Consider the following 18,561-nt stretch of genomic DNA (forward strand, 5'->3'; position numbering starts at 1 on the left):
CTCACACACACACACTCTCTCACATGCACTCTCTCTCTCACACACACACTCACTCTCACACACTCTCTCACACATGCACTCTCTCTCTCTCTCACACACACACACACACACACTCTCTCTCTCACACACACACGTTCTCTGTCTTGCTCTCTGAAACGCGCGTGCTCCTCTCTCTCTCCCTCCCTCTCTCTCTCTGTGTGATGAGTTTGTCGGTGTTGCAGCTGTGATGTGTTGACAGTATGAGATTCGCCTCGTTTATGTGTCTGTGTATTATTAGGAGTTTGTTGTTTTTAACCCCACTGTGGGGAACTTTCTGTAAACCCGGCCAACTCTGAGCTCTTCCGGCACAGAGGCGCGCGCAGCTCACTCCAAGCGCTCGGACCCCGGAGCGGCTCCAGTCTCTCTCCATCTCTCTCCCTATACTCTCTCTCCATCTCTCTCCATATACTCTCCCCATCTCTCTCCATATACTCTCTCTCCGTCTCTCTCCATATACTCTCTCTCCATCTCTCTCCATATACTCTCTCTCCATCTCTCTCCATATACTCTCCCCATCTCTCTCCATATACTCTCTCTCCGTCTCTCTCCATATACTCTCTCTCCGTCTCTCCCTATACTCTCTCTCTCCATCTCTCTCCCTATACTCTCTCTCCATCTCTCTCCATATACTCTCTCTCCGTCTCTCTCTCTCTCTCTCTCTCCATCTCTCTCCCTATACTCTCTCTCCATCTCTCTCCCTATACTCTCTCTCCATCTCTCTCCATATACTCTCTCTCCGTCTCTCCCTATACTCTCTCTCTCCATCTCTCTCCCTATACTCTCTCTCCGTCTTTCTCTCTCCATCTCTCTCCAGTCTCTCTCCCGCTCCACTCTCTCTCTCCCTCTTTCCGTCTTTCTCTCTCCAGTCTCTCTTTCCGTCTCTCTCTCTCTCTCTCTCTCTCTCCGTCTCTCTCTCTCCAGTCGGTGCCGTGATTATATCCGAGCGGAACATATATATGATCCGGGATTCGATTAGAGCTCTCCGGTAAAGGCGCAGATGGACCTGACGGGCTTCTACTTCATGCAGCTGCTGTTCTCAGGTGAGCGACTCCAGCGCTTCTCTCACTATAACGGCGAGGGCAAGAAAGTCCAGCTCAGCTCCTCTCTCTCTCACACACACACACACAGGAGAGTTGGTGGTGTTTACTCATGTGATGGCGAGCTGCACCACAAATGTTAATATCAGCACAAATATCCTCTCGCAAATGAGATTTAAACGTGCCACAGAGATTAAGGGGCTAATTTATTAGTAAACAAGTTTTGTGACAGACAGACAGACACACAGACAGACAGACAGACTGCCTGTACATGGATCACTCAATGACAATAATAATCATGAGTTTAGATAGATAGATAGATAGATAGATAGATAGATAGATAGATAGATAGATTATAACAGCAATAATAATAATAATAATAATAATTTTAGTTGATGGACAGATAGCTATAACAGATAGATAGAGTCGACCATAGAATTATTGGCACCCTTAATGATTTCTGATCTGATTATAGCCTATAGGGAAGAAGTTTTGTGACACGGCTTTGTGTTACAAATGATTGATATATAGATAGAAGGGGTGAATAATCATAACATAATCAACAACAAAAACAACAATAATAATATTTTTAGTTGATGGACAGATAGCTATAATAGTTAGATAGAGACAATCACAGAATTATTGGCACCCTTAATGATTTCTGTTCTTATTATAGCCTATAGGAAGGAAGTTTTGTGTCACAGCTTTGTTAGATCGATAGATAGATAGATAGATAGATAGATAGATAGATAGATAGATAGATAGATAGATAGAAGGGGTGAATAATCATAACAACATAATAATCAGCACCAACAGCACCACCACCACCACCACTAATAATAATAATAATAATAATAATAAGGTGCATTGATGAAATGACTACATAGATATATTTGACTCCAGAATTATTGGCACCCAATGAATTCCATATTCAGTGTGTAATGTATTGTGGTTATGCACACAGAGATACTCTGTAGTTTTCACACATATTTCAGCACAGCTTTTTTTTTTTTTGTTCCCAGAACAAGTCTCTTTAGCAGTGCATTTTGTTCCACCACAGTTGATTTTCTGTGATGTATAACATGGCTGGAGACACGTGTCGAGACTTGAACCCTCCTCCATGTAGAACATCACAAGCTCATTTATATTCTTGGGTTTGTGCATGTTCACTCCACAGCATTTCGCTAGAGTTAATTGAAAATGAGCACCCGAGATGGTCATTGCAAAGCATTGATTTGGTGTTCCTGTGTTGATTTCAGTGCATGTTTGGGCTCATTTTCTTGTTGAAAGATGTGTGGTGGTATTCATCTCCTCACAGAAATAAGAAGGGTTTTGGGGGAAAACATCAGTATGATGACATCAGTCCTAACAAGAGCCCCTGTCCACAAAGTATACAAAATAGCTTCAGAGCATTGTGATATTTTGCAATAAGCTTGTCATTGTTTATTTTTTATTTTTTGGGTAATTGTGCTGTTTCTGGCAATCTTCAAGACTTTTGCAACTTCTTATTATGGTACTATTGTGTTTAAGGGTATTTTTAATGACCGGTGTATTTTCTTAAATATTAATTTACCAAACGTATGCAGGTCAAACACCACCTGTTATTCTTATGTTGAAGGCTGTTTAGTTTTTCAATCAATCAATCAATCAATCAATCAATCAATCAATCAATCAATCAATCAATCAATCAATCAATCAGTAATTAATTTTCTATTATGCTTATTCTTTGTGGGTCATGGTGTAGCTGGAGCCAGTCCCAGCTGACATTAGGTGAGAGGTGGGGTTCATGCTGGACAAATTGCCAGTCTATCGCAGGACTAACACAGAGCGACGGACAAACATTCACACTTACACAATGTAGAATAGCCAATTGACCTAATCAACCAATCTTTAGACTGTAGGAGGAAACCAGAGCACCCAGATGAAACCCATGCAGACACGAGGAGAACATGCACACTCCCACAGAAAGGCCCCGTCGACCAGCAGGTTCGAACCCAGAACCCAGATTTTACATATGCAACCTCATATTTAATGGAAGGTAAAAATGTTTTTTATGGACACTGAGAAAAATGATGTTAACCCAGGGTGACAGTGTGTTTGCATTTATTTAAAATAATACTAAAATTACAAAAATGCTAAAAAAAAATATGACTTTGGTTTTAATTAATTTAGTCACACATGTCTATAATAAAAAGTACTAACACTTAGAAATTGTATGAAAAGTTTACTTTCTATAATTTTGCCATTTCTTTGTAAGGGTGCTAATAATTTTGTATATCTTTTAAATGACATTATTCTAGTTTTTCTTTTTCTCTTTCAATTCTTTTAGCCTCTCTGATTTACTAGCAAATTCATTAACTAGTTCAATGACAGTAATAGTAATACTAATAATGAGTCAAGACAAATAGATAGATAGATAGATAGATAGATAGATAGATAGATAGATAGATAGATAGATAGATAGATAGATAGATAGATAGATAGTTGTTGAAGTTAGTGAAAAGTTTGTCTTTGGCTTCCCCATACATAGATGCCATAAAAAACATATTAAAACCATACATCACATTTTATAGCAAATCAGGAGTCAAGCAGCAAAACAATAGTGTCCTCAGTATTCAAATATCTTACCTATAGCTATTTAACACCTGGACAATGTGGTGAACAAAGAGACTTTTATATATGTCCCTTCTGGTCCTTGGAATGCAAAAATGTTATCCAGATGGGAGCGGCTCAATCTCCAAGGGGCTGAGTGGAATCTTAAAGAATGCACATTGCTTCCCTGTGCATATTAACAAACAAACAAACAAACAAACACTCAGCTGTTTCTGATCATCTTTATTATAAGGGGAAACTTTGTCACTGTGGTAATAATGTCCAAAAATAGATCATGGATATACCCTTGAGTAGATAGTGGATGTCCAATAAACACATTTGCTCATATATTAGACAAAGTGAGTGTTAATTGGGTAAGGGTACAGTGTCTTGCAAAAGTATTCATCCCCCTTGGTGTTTGTCCTGCTTTGTTGCATTCCAAGCTGGAATTAAAATTGATTTTTGGGGGGTTGGCCAAATTTGATTTACGCAACATGCCTACCACTTTAAAGGTGCAGTTTTTTTATTTTTATTGTGATACAAATGATAATTAAGATGAAAAAACAGAAATCTGGACTGTGCATAGGTATTCACCCCCAAGTGTCACATGATCTGTCACATGATGTCTGTATAAATCAACCTGTTCTGGAAGGACCCTGACTCTGCAACACTACTAAGCAAGCAACATGAGAGCCAAGGAGCCTCCAAACAGGTCAGAGACAAAGTTGTAGAGAAGTATAGATCAGGGTTGGGTTATAAAAAATATCCCAAACTTTGAATATCCCAGGGAGCTCAATTAAATCCATTATAGCAAAATGGAAAGAATACGGCACCATTAAATCCATTATAGCAAAATGGAAAGAATATGGCACCACTACAAACCTGACAAGAGAAGGCCGCCCACCAAAACTCACAGACCGGGCAAGGAGGGCATTAATCTGAGCGCAAAAAAATACACCAAAGATAACACTGAAGGAGCTGCAAAGATCCACAGCTTTAAGCTGTACACTCCACAGAGTGTGGCTTTATGGAAGAGTGGCCAGAAAAAAAGCCATTGCTCAAAGAAGAAAAAAAGAAAACACGTTTGGAGTTTGACCAACAGCATGTGGCAGACTCCCTAAACACATGGAAGAAGGTTCTCTGGTCAGATGAAACTAAAATTGCACTTTTTGGCCATCATGGGAAATGCCATGTGTGACGCAAACCCAACAACCTGAGAACACCATTCCTACAGTGAAGCATGGTGGTGGCAGCATCATGCTGTGGGGATATTTTTCATCTGCAGGAATGGGAAAGCTGGTCAGGACTGAAGGAAAGATGGATGGCACTAAATACAGGGCAATTCTGGAGGAAAACCTGTTTGAGTCAGCCAGAGGTTTGAGACTGGGATGAAGGTTCACGTTCCAGCAGAACAACGACCCAAAACATACTGCTAAAGCTACACTGGAGTGGTTTAAAGGGAAACATTTAAATGCCTTGGAATGGCCTAGTCAAAGTCCAGACCTCAAGCCAACTGAGAACCTGAAGATTGCTATACACCAACGCAACCCATCTAACTTGAAGGAGTTGGAGCAGTTTTGCCTTGAGGAATGGGCAAAAATCCCAGTGGCTAGATGTGCTAAGCTAATAGAGACATACACCAAGAGACTTGCGACTATAATTGCAGCAAAAGGTGGCTCTACAAAATATTGACTTTGGGTGTGTGTGAATACCTATGCACGCTCCAGATTTCTGTTTTTTGATCTTAATTATTGTTTGTGTCACAATAAAAAAAATGCACCTTTAAAGTGTAAATCAAATGGTGCTAACCCCCCAAAAATCCATTTTAATTCTAGCTTGTAGTGCAACTAAACAGGACAAACCCCAAGGGGGGTAAATACTTTTGCAAAACACTGTATGTCTAATCAGATTTTAGTCTTTTGGCTTTTTAGGTAGTGCTACTCGGTTTTGTTCACATTCATCAATCTATATATTTATGATAATCCAGTTGTTCAGAAAAATCTTTGTCCTATAGAGCTTTTAAATTTACACATAAGGAAACTCAGTAATGTGAACCATGGACATTTTAAATCACAACTAGCAAAGAGTTACTGCTTGACTTGTGAGATTGTGTACAATATTCCATTGTTTTATTGTTCCCCTTAACTATCACAGTATCGCAGTGGCTTTGGAAGGGTGTAGTCTGTGGTGATGCTTAAGAAGCAAAAAAAGGGGACGTGGCCAGACATATGTAACACAGTGTAATTCTGTGAACATGTTACATCATCCATCCATCATCCATCCATCCATCCATCCATCCATCCATCCATCCATCCATCCATCCATCCATTATCTGTAGCCGCTTATCCTGTTCTACAGGGTCACAGGCAAGCTGGAGCCTATCCCAGCTGACTATGGGCGAGAGGCGGGGTACACCCTGGACAAGTCGCCAGGTCATCACAGGGCTGACACATAGACACAGACAACCATTCACACTCACATTCACACCTACGGTCAATTTAGAGTCACCAGTTAACCTAACCTGCATGTCTTTGGACTGTGGGGGAAACCGGAGCACCCGGAGGAAACCCACGCGGACACGGGGAGAACATGCAAACTTCACACAGAAAGGCCCTCGCCGGCCGCTGGGCTCGAACCCAGAACCTTCTTGCTGTGAGGCGACAGTGCTAACCACTACACCACCGTGCCGCCCCCATGTTACATCATTACAGTTAAAAAAAAAAAAAGTTTACAAGTTGGCTGCAATTTTTCATTTAGTCTGTTTTTGTTTTGATTATTTAGCGATTAACAAGGTCTGGAGTGCTTGCAAAATGAAAAGTGGGACTAGCTAATAACCTGATGAGTTATTAGCCCTAACTTAGCTCATTATAACATTCTAATAATCTCATTGTCTCTAGCTGCTTTATCCTGTTCTACAGGGTCGCAGGCAAGCTGGAGCCTATCCCAGCTGACTACGGGCGAAAGGCGGGGTACACCCTGGACAAGTTGCCAGGTCATCACAGGGCTGACACATAGACACAGACAACCATTCACACTCACATTCACACCTACGGTCAATTAAGGCCCTGTCCACACGGCAACGGATTCAGGTGACTCCGATACAATTGCTTATCGTTTAGGCCTGGCGTCCACACGGCACCGGCGTTTTGGGTGCCCAAAACGCAATCTTTTTGAGAACGGGTTCCAGAGTGGAAAGATCTGGCAACGTTGCCGTTGTGAAGTCGTCTGGATGAGTAGAACGGATTTGTTTACGATGACGTCACAACCACATGACTGTGAGTGCTTCACGCCGGGTAGAAGTGTAACGAACTCGATGCGAGTTGCCAACAAATCCTATAACTTGGCTCATGAAATGCGCTTACAAAATATTTTCACTGTGAATATTTATTGTGTAATGGTGCAAAGTGAGAGAGAGAGAGTGAGAGACTCTGCCCTTAGGGCAGAGTCAATCCCGCCAGCAAAAATAGGGAAAAAAAGGAGCGATCTCACCTCTTCAGATGTTGGTTTAACTCCTACAATACATTCCTCAAAAAGGGCGTAGAAGAGCAAATTAATCCATCAACGTGTAGCATTCAATTTATTCTGGACCATTAAAGACGCCGCCTTCCGCGTAGAATCATACGTCATCCTCGCTGCCATATTGGATAGGTCAAAGCGGAGAATAAAGATTCATGTGCTGCGTTTAACTGTACCAACAGGTTTACCGTCCAAACGAGATCACATGGGATTACCTTTCACAGGTGAGACTGGAAAAATACTTTTCATTGTATTTGGTCATTATAATGTAATTTTACCAGGGCTTTGAACCAGAATTTTTTTCCTATTGGTTCGTTCCGAACAGAAACGGAATTTTAACGTTTCCGGTTTTGGGTTCCACCATTAAATAGACGTTCCCGAACCGGTTAGAACAAAAAAATTTCGTTCCCGGAACGGTTAATTACGTTCCCTGACAGCGGTTTAACAAATGGCTATAAAGTTATGTCTCTGTCTCATCCAGCTTAAGCCAAATGTAGGCTAATTCTATTACAACCTTCATTAAATAAGACAAGCAATAATTCAAAACAATTATTATTTCAAATGTTGGCGATTTGGATTCTCAGTATGTCTTCCCATCTACACAAACAGAAAAAGTACCAAAAATGAAAGAGAATTCGTTTAGTGTGTTACCAAAGGCTAGTCAGGCCCTATAGAGGGCTACCGCATGACGTCACCGCGCTGCGAGATTTTGTTAGGCGCCATATTGGAAGACCAAGTACACATCTATGCAAGTACATACATACATAAAACAAACTACACCTGAAGTGTAGCCAGGGCCGGTTCTGCCCTAATCTGGACCCGGGTGCAACATCGCGCAACGGGGAGAACATGCAAACTTCACACAGAAAGGCCCTCGCCGGCCGCTGGGCTCGAACCCAGAACCTTCTTGCTGTGAGGCGACAGCGCTAACCACTACACCACTGTGCCACCCCATTCTAATAATAATAATAATAATAATAATAAAATTTAAGTAGCCCTGATATACAACACATGGCTTCATTTTCTCCAGTTTAATCCCCCGTTCACATTTTGCAAGTGAAGACATTCACAGCTTTATTTGTGTGGCAGCACGGACAAGGAAAGCTGAGACGCACCAGAGACAGATGTTTTGTTGCTCTGCTCTGAAGTCAGACAGCAGGTTATTAAGGTTTGTACAGGGTACCAAAACGGCTAAAAAGGATACATATCACAAAATACAACACAGTTGATGTTTTTGTCGATCTTAAAGCTGCAGTCAGCATGTTTTCTGACAGACGTTTAAGTCGTCTTGATAGCTATTGTGATAGCTGGAATCTCTTGGTGATTCACTGATGCTATCATCCAAACTTACTTCAATACTCTGTCCAGTGTTGTGTATATGGGCCATTTTCAAAAAATTGTACCAATTATGGTAAAGAAATGAAAAAAAATTGTCACTCTTTCTTTCTATAAATGTACAAAAAGATTGCCTATTGATTAAAATCAAGTCCTACTAATCAGCAAAGCTAGATTCCTATTATTTTTATAAAAAAAATAAATTTTTCTGAAATTGTGGCTTTCTTTACCATTACCATACCAAAAAAGCTTTTATTATATTTCATCTGGTACACAATGACTTAAAATATTTTAAATTCAATTCTATTTGCCTAGAGAAAAACAGACATTTATGCATGATTTTCTCTTTACCGTTACCAAAGTTTCTTTACTGTTACTAGGAATGGTAACGGTAAAGAAAGTATATGGTAACGGTAAAGAGGTGTCTCATTCTCTTACAACACAGCATGGCCGTTATGCTTTCAAATAATTGCTCATATTTCATCACTTGAACTTAATCAACAACTACAAATAGTTTCTATTTGATCACTGATGTCTATAAGATGATATGTGCATCACGGTAAAGAAAGTATATTTGTGTGACATGAGTAATTAATGAAATGTTTTGCTCACCTTTTAGCCTCCACTGCCTCAAAAAAATTCAAAATGGAGTCCCAACATCCTGGCACTTCAGGATGTCGAACAGCTCCCTCTTTAGCAAGCACTAGGAACTAATTATTTTCAAAAATGTTTTTGGGTAACGGTAAAGAAACTAAAGTAACACAATATTTTTTGAATTTATAAAAAAAAAATCAGATAATGTACTCAATACTTTTGTTTAAACACCTAATTAGTTATTTTTGTGAAAAATAAAATTTACTCCTGAGTAAGTTCAAGAATGTAAGATATATTTATGAATAATTAGTTTTTGCATTGGTAACGGTAAAGAAAAATTCTAACATAAATCACTCTTATTTTTCTTATTAAATAAGATAAAAACTTCAGTATGAAAATTTAGAGAGGTTTTTATTGTCTATGCAGTTATGTGAATCATTTTTCAATTAAACCCCTCTGTTCTGATGAGAAACTGAAAAATAAGTGAAGACTTCTTCTTTACCGTAATAGGTACATTCTTTTGAAAATGGCCCATATACTGTAGGTGACGCTGTCAAGTTTAAATGCTTATTTATTCCAATTGCATATATGAATTTAGTGAACATTTTAAGATTATTGACTTGAAAGAAAGCAAATCTATAAATGAAGACAAATAAGATGTGCTGTTCTGATAGAACAAAAGTAATGGCGCCCTATAAATGGAGGAAGTGTTAATTGTGTCTATGACAGCTGACGCAGTGCACTGGCTCAGCTGGTTTATAGTAAGATTTAGTTCACATCATGCTTAAGAGGCACTCTTTCACTCTTGGTAGTGAAAAGTAATCATTTTGTCGTTCTCTCTGTCAGATCTCTGTGATTTTTAGTTTTTATAGCCTTTTGTGGGCATCACTGAATATGAATGAGTAGCGCCGTGAATGTGCTTGCTGATTTACAGGTCATTTGCATTTATCAACATGCAAACAAAACACAGGTACAATGAAAACAACTTTTAAATCTGGTGGGAATTTTTAGTTTGAGTTGGTCGATGAAAACACACACCTTTCCACATATCTTTACTAAATTATTGATAAATGAGGCCCATCTACTTCTAGAGTGATCCAAAGACTGACCTGTATAATCTGAATTGAATGGGTATGTGATTTAGGTGTGTGTGTGTGTGTGTGTGTGTTCACATTCAGTGGGGGTTTTGGAGAATGTATAGACTATAGTAATTGTGTGTGCACACAGTTGGGGCCTATAGACCTGTATGGCTTATCAAGGTACTGCAAAGCCTCCAGTAATTGCATCCTAACATTAACATAATTTGTGATTTAAAATATGCAGAAAAAGCCTTGGAGCATTTTGTTCTCAAATGTATTTAATTAATTAATTAATTTCATGGAGCCAGGGTCATTTAATTAAAGACTACTGAATGATAAAGAATAAATAAACTATAAAAAGAATAAATGATATTCATTAAAAAAAACTATAGTCGACTTTCATGACCATGTTACTGTTGACAATAAAAATCCTATAATGCACACAAATCCTTGTAAAATCTTATCTAAAACCCACCATGCTCTAAGACTGAACCTGATTGTTGACCTTTACCAGATTTTACATGACACCTCAGGAGATTACACTTTATTTCCATCATCAAACTCAGACTGTCCATTTGCCAGCAGCGACTGATTTGAACTGCAATTAATCAGCATGCTCTGAAATAATACAAAGGCAAATCAGCTGGAAACAAATTTTGAAATAGATGTTGGAGAAATCAACCAAGAAGTATAACAATGGCCGAAGCATGACGATCTGATTATCTGCTCTAAAGGCCATTTCTTTGTGGGAAAACTCTCTCTCTCTTTAATTTCTCACATTTTTTTTTTACATCTGAATTCACACAATCACCTTTCATTCTTTTGTTACCTGTATGGAAAACTATCCTCTATGCATTCTGTGACAGGATAGATTTTTAGATAAGATAACCTTTAATTATACCCATCTACTACAAAACTATATAAGTTAGAGCATTTAAAAAAAAAAATACCAAAGCACTGTTGAATTCCCGGGCGGCATGGTGGTGTAGTGGTTAGCACTGTCGCCTCACAGTAAGAAGGTCCTGGGTTAGCGGCCGGTGAGGGCCTTTCTGTGTGGAGTTTGCATGTTCTCTGCGTTAGTTTCCTCCGGGTGCTCCGGTTTCCCCCACAGTCCAGAGACACGCAAGTTAGGTTAATTAGTGGCTCTAAATTGACCGTAGGTGTGAATGTGAGTGTGAATGGTTGTTTGTCTCTGTGTGTCAGCCCTGCAATGACCTGGCGACTTGTCCAGGGTGTACCCCCCTCTCGCCCATAGTCAACTGGGATAAGCTCCAGCTTGGCTGCGACCCTGCACAGGATAAATGGCTACAGATAATGGATGGATGTTGAATTCCCAAATCAGATTGGTAAGAGTTTTCTATAATGGCAGCTCTGACAGTTGTTCATCCATCCTCTATAACCATTTATCCTGTGCAGGGTCGCGGGCAAGCTGGAACCTATCTCAGCTGACTATGGGTGAGATTCAAACAGTCAATCTGGTGACTTGTACACCCTGGACAAGTTGCCAGGTTATCGCAGGGCTGACACATAGAGACAAACAACCATTCACACTCACATTCACACCTACAGCTAATTTAGAGCCACCAATTAACCTAACCTGTATGTCTTTGGACTGTGGGGGAATTCGGAGCACCTGAAGGAAACCCATGCGGACACGGGGAGAACATGCAAACTCCACACAGAAAGGCCCCTGTCGGTCACTGGACTCAAACTCAGAACCTTCTTGCTGTGAGGCGACAGTGCTAACCAGTACACCACCTCTGACAGTTGTGCTGGTTATAATAAGTCAAGTGAAGTCCCTTTATTTCTACAACACATTTAAAAACAACAGGAGTTGACCCAAAGCGCTTTACAGTTGAAGAAAATGCAATTCAATAAATAAAAGGCAAAAATAAAAAATGGAAGGTGAGACTAAAGATATAAAACCAAATAGAATCAGAAAAAAATCAAACAAAAGATTGTAAAATCGATCATGAAATCGTAAGATCAACTCAGAAAATCAAAATAGCATATAAAACCAATAAAATCATAAAATTAATCTGCAGTATGATCTCATCTCATCTCATTATCTCTAGCCGCTTTATCCTGTTCTACAGGGTCGCAGGCAAGCTGGAGCCTATCCCAGCTGACTACGGGCGAAAGGCGGGGTACACCCTGGACAAGTCGCCAGGTCATCACAGGGCTGACACATAGACACAGACAACCATTCACACCTACGGTCAATTTAGAGTCACCAGTTAACCTAACCTGCATGTCTTTGGACTGTGGGGGAAACCGGAGCACCCGGAGGAAACCCACGCGGACACGGGGAGAACATGCAAATTCCTCACAGAAAGGCCCTCGCCGGCCACGGGGCTCGAACCCGGACCTTCTTGCTGTGAGGCGACAGCGCTAACCACTACACCACCGTGTCGCCTAAATAAGAAATAATAAATAAATTATACACAGTTTAAAAACACAAACTAAAATTATGGTTAAGAGTGAACTTAACAAAAAAAAAAACCTTGGAGGAACCTCAGACTGAATTAAAAGCAAGAGAAAAAAGATGGGTCTTTAAGTAAACTTCAGTCGAGAAAAAAAAACGAGAGTATGTTGATAGAATGACTGTTTATAGCTGTTATAAAGTACCATAATAAGAACTAATGTAGACTTTTCACAACATGAAACATCACTATAAATGTATAAAAGTATGATACGTCATTTATTGATCAACTTAAAAGTATAATCATTAGCAAATCACTGTCGTCTAAGAAGAATACAACACTTCAGAATGTGCTGTTGTAGGAAAATAATCAACATCAGAGACACTGATTGTTTTTCTATAACTTCATGCCCTAATTATTTCTTTCTTTATATGATATTTAATATGGAACAGTTATGACAGTATGGAAAAAATGAAGAGATCTACTTAATCAAGAACCTTTATATGTTCATGGTGGTACATTTACTGTATTTCTGTGAGCATGAGCCAAGTCAAGTGAAATGTATTCATATAACACATTTAAAAACAACATTCACTGAAGAAACTGCTGTACAGGGGTAGCTAAGTCAAGGATATGACGCTTTAACCTTGGACTGCCCAACAAGATAATGCTCAAGCCCCGCTGTTTTGCTTTTTCTACCTCAGGTTCTGAACTTCACCTGAATGTAGCCTGTTGTCTGGAGCGTCTCTAAGTGCATATGTAGTCAGTGAATCCGTGCATGGAGGAAAGATCATTTTAAATGCATTCTTCATCCTTAACAACATCGATAGAGACTCAGTATAATTAGCCTTGCAAGTTGATGCTGAGGCAGGAAGTATTAAACACAGGAATGCCAATAACTGTGAATCTGTGTAATATATCTTAGTAGTGAATTATTCATTTCCACTGTCTTATTCGCTCCTTATTTTCATTAATGGTATAAATAAAAAATGGTTCTTATAATATCCTAGGCTTCCTGCTATGGTCTGAAATTGCACCCCTGAGTAAGGTATGTCCCTCAGCAGTGATGCAAAGATTTTGTGAAGTGTTTGGTCATGGTTCTTTCGTGAATCTCAATGAAGGCACAAAAAGGATTTCCTTGGATAGGTTTCAAACACCGATGTGAATTTGCTCGTCATTGTGTGAGATGAAAATCCACAAATCTCTGCATGTCACTGGGGTATTAAGTTGTACTCATGTACAAGTTCAACATTTACATTTTATCTTAACATGGCAGACATCCTTGGTTCTGATATTTATCAGTTTGTCAAGTGCATTCGATCGATATATATATATATATATATATATATATATATATATATATATATATATATATATAATCGATAGTATGGCTGGTATAGACCTTGGACCACTCAGTTCAATGACATTTGCAATCAATCCTGAACTCAGTACTAAATGGGTTGAACTAAACAGAGAAAACCAAAGAAAGAGCTTATGTGAAGCTCGTTTTCGCTCAGCCCAGCTTGAGCGGTTGGATTAAAGTTAATGCCTACCTAATATAGGATTTAATTCAATTTGTCTTGAGGTAATTCCATTGTCAGTAGAGAAGACAGACAGGCAGCCACTTCCCCTCCAATTAGCTGAGCCAGGAGTCGATTTGTGCTCAAGGAACCTGTGAAGTAGAAACTCTATCAATGTCCATTATCCAAAGGAATGACTGTCACATGTTAATTCGGACTTTGTTATTTCATTATTGTTATTGACATCAGAACTACGCTAACATTGATTGCTTTTTCCAGCTTCTTACAGCAGTGTAGCCTGCAGCGTATATCACACTGTAATTGATAGTTCATTAGTAAGAGGAAGAGTCACCGTTGGATGACAATTAGGAAAGTGTGAGTTCTTGCTGTAGGATAAATGCATTCATTTAAAAACAACAAACAACAACAAAAAGCAGACCATGTTTGACTGTGACTTCTAATACTTATTTACTCTTCCTGAAATATGTCGTAGATGACAAGATTTAGTACAGTAGTACATAACAGTTATTTATTTAGAAAGTTTTTGCTGTAGCATATACAGCACCAATCAAAGGTTTGAACACACCTAGTCATTTTCTGTATTTTGACTACTAACCCCATTTCCAGGAACAAAAATGAGATATTTTCAAAAAGGCAATAAAAACAAGAAAATGTGATTTGTTAATTCATGTGAACCTTTATTTAACTGACAAAAATACAAAGAAAATATTTTCAGTAGTTTTACTGACCAACTGAATTGTTTTTTGTAAATATAAATGAAGTTAGAATTCGATGCCTGCAGCACACTCAAAAAAAAAAAAAGAAGTCGGGGCATTATTACGATTGTATTACATCAGCGTTTCTCAACCTTTTTTCAGTCATGGCACCCTTCAGAAGTATGCAAATTCTCAAAGCACCCCCATATAAAATATACGCAATCACACTGACCATATGCTGACCCTGGCAGTGACGTTGTGACATGGGAAAGGGGGCCGTGAGACAAATTTTGATGATGCATGAGGCGGCGATGATCTGCAGTAGTGTAACTATCGTTTTTTGGGATTTTAATTCATTTTATTTATTTCAATGTTAGAATATATAATTTTTTAATGGCACCCCTAATGAAGCCAGACGGCACCCCAGGGTGCCGCGGCACCCCGGTTGAGATAGGCTGTATTACATTACCTTTCCTTTTAATAACACTTTTAAATAGTATGGGCTCTGACGATACTAATTGCTGCAGTTTTGCTATTGGAATTTTTGTCCATTCTTGCTTGATACAAGACTTCAACAGTCCGTGGTCACCGTTATCTGATTCTCCTTTTCATGATGCGCCATGCATTCTCAATAGGACACAGATCTGAACTGGTAGCAGGCCAATCAAGCACACGCACTCTATGTCTATGAAGCCACACTGTTGTAGCCTGTGCAGAATGAGGCCTGGCATTGTCCTGCTGAAATAAGCATGGACTTCCTGGGAAGAGACGTTGCCTTGATGAATATGTCTCTCTAAAATCCAAATATATGCCCCAATATATCAATGGTACCTTCACACACATGCAACTCACCCATGATGTGGGTACTGATGCACACCCATACCATCAGAGATGCTGGATTTTGCACCTTTCTCTGATAACAAACTGGATGGCCATGCTCACCTTTGGCACTGAGAACTTGACATCCAGTTTTCCCGAAAACAAGCTGAAATGTGGACTCATCTGACTAGAGCACATGTTTCCACTGTCTTTTGGTACATCTGAGATGAGTTCGGGTAAAAAAAAAATCAGCGGCATTTCTGCATGGAATTGATGAATGGCTTCCTCCTTGTGCAATATAGTTTCAGGTTGCATTTCTGGATGCAGCAGTGGACTGTGTTAAAGGAGAACTGAAGTCATTTTTAAACTTGCTTTATTTCTTAATTAACGTGTTATTCAATTACATTTTCGGTTTTAGTAACCTTATATTGTGACTCGTATTGGCAACTAATTGCAATTAAATATTATACTTATCGGCCTATTCGGTTTTTAGCCATGTTGAATTTAGTTCGTTTGGTCCACGGCAGGCGTTGCTTATCCGCACGATTTCGAGACTTGTGCGAGACTTCAAACGTGAAGTGTCAGCCAGGTGTCAGTGCCGTCATTTTGAAAATTGTTTACATACCGTACATTTATTCCACCAAATGAACTATTTCCAAAGAAAATGCTGCACAAAAACGAGTTTAAATGATGATTACTGCCTACTTTTTTCAAACTTTCCTGATTGCTATCAAAACAAACAAAACTTCCGGCTTGATTGCATCAGCATTCGAAGGAGGGTGCGCGCGTCTTTTAACAACGTTGGCAGATGTTGGTCACTTTGATTTCCGCTGTACATTTTACTTCCATCCTACGATGTCTTGCACAGATCTCAACGAATCTCGTTTACCGCCATTGCTTTGACATATGGACTGATATATTACAGAGCATATTTCAAACACTCATAACTTGCTATAGCAGTGACAAAATAGCCATCCAAAATGCATTCCTATATTTAATAAAATGAGATAAATAGAATTTTGATGATAAAAAATTTGCCTTCCGTTCTCCTTTAAGTGACAACAGTTTTCTAAAAGTACTCCCGAGCCCATGTGGCTATATTTGCCACATTAGCATGATGGTTTCTCAGGCAGTGCTGTTTGAGGGCTCGAAGGTCATGCACATTCAGCAGTGGTTTCCGACCTCACCCTTTACGCACTGAGATGTCTCCAAATTCCCTGAATCTTTCCACAATATTATGTGATCTTGAAAGACCTAAAATCTAACATTGAGAAATGTTCTTTTTGAATTGAATAAGAATTATCTCATGAAGTTTGGCCCAAAGGAGTGAGCCACAACACATCCTTACTTGCAAAGACTGAGCCTTTGGTGCTGCTCCTTTTATACCCGATCATGTTACCAATTAACCTGCTTATTGTGGAATCTTCCAAAATGGTGTTACTTGAATATCCTATGAACTTTTTATCTTATTTTGCCTCTGTCCTAACTTTTTTTTTGAGTGTATTGCAGGCATCAGATTCTAACTTCATTTATATTTACAAAATACAATTAAGTTGGTCAGGAAATCTTTTCTTTGTATTTTTGTTAGTTAAATAAAGGTTCACATGAATTAACACATCAGAGATTTTTGTTTTCATTGCATTTTGGAAAATATCCCAACTTTTCTGAAAATGGGGTTTGTATTTTCTACATTATAGAACAATACTGAAGACATCAAAACTATGAAATAACATATGGAACATATATGGAATTAAATGGTAAATAAAAAATGTGAAAAAATAAAACGTGTTTCATATTTTAAATTCTTCAAAGTACCCAGCGTTTACTGTGATGACACTTTGCACACTATTGGCATTATCTTAAAGCATATACGCAAAGCCATGGCCTCACTTTTGTTTATAAATGCCTTAAGACCTCAAGAATGGCACAGGAATAGTTTTAAGCATCAACGATAAATCTAATATAGTAATTTCTATGATTAAAGTAATTCATACAGGTAGCGGTCTGAGTGAATGACCTTGAGATCCGTGACGTCACAGCAGGAAGTCTATCAGTCTCACCACCATTTGCGCTATACTAAAACACGGAGCTGACTGCAACTCCGATCCTCCATTTTGAGCTAATTTATTGCCATGCCACGTAGATGTGTTGCTGCACCCGCCAGCAACTTGACAGAAGGTGGGTTTACGTTGCATTCATGGCCAAAGAATGTTCAGACTGCAAAGATTTGGACGCGTTTTGCGAGAAGTTCACGGGCACATTGGGTGCCTCTGAAGTGGTCTCTCCTCTGCTCTGCACACTTTACTGAAGACTCGTACGAAACCTCTGATCTGTTGAGGGGCGTTGGCTATAAGCCCGTATTGAAAGAGGGTGCAGTACCAACAATTAAAGAAAAAGAAAACTACAAGAAAAGGAAAGTTATTAATTAATTAATTAATTAATTAATTAATTTAAAAAGCAAAGTTCAGTTGCACGAGTCCTCCCGGAGTGAACTAAGGGCTGTTGCTAAAACCCGGGATGGAACAGGACGTGACATATCGCTCGGTCGGTGACCTCCATGCGGTTGTTGCTAAAACTGGTGACGTCCCGTTCCGTACCAGCTTCATGAGGTAGTCACCTGGAATGCTTTTCAGTTAACGGATGTGCCTCATCAAAAGTTAATTAGTGAACAAGTTTCTTGCCTTCTTAATGCGTTTGCGATCAAACAGGAAATAGGAAATAATAAAAATGCAGTAAATAGCTCTATTCTGTAACTGTATAACTGTAGTAATCCATATTATGTCAAAAACTGCTCAACTAAGTCAAGAGAAATGGCATCCATCATTACATTATGACATGAAGTGTCTTTTAATTAATAAAAATAAAGAAAAAAACATTGAATTAGAAGGTGT

The 18,561-nt window shown here is 39.0% G+C and overlaps 1 protein-coding gene across 1 annotated transcript in view; it reads left to right on the forward strand.

Moving 5' to 3' along the window:
* Positions 1 to 989: 989 nt before the first annotated feature.
* The window catches only part of gfra4b (GDNF family receptor alpha 4b), a 240,374-nt gene continuing 222,802 nt past the window's right edge, over positions 990 to 18,561 (forward strand). Inside the window, exon 1 of the mRNA XM_060910537.1 lies at positions 990 to 1,079. Coding sequence (XP_060766520.1) covers positions 1,037 to 1,079 — 43 coding nt within the window. The 5' untranslated portion in view covers positions 990 to 1,036. The remainder of the gene's footprint in view (positions 1,080 to 18,561) is intronic.

This window comes from Neoarius graeffei, chromosome 2 (genome assembly GCF_027579695.1).
Source record: "Neoarius graeffei isolate fNeoGra1 chromosome 2, fNeoGra1.pri, whole genome shotgun sequence".
Classification (NCBI taxonomy): Eukaryota; Metazoa; Chordata; class Actinopteri; order Siluriformes; family Ariidae; genus Neoarius; species Neoarius graeffei.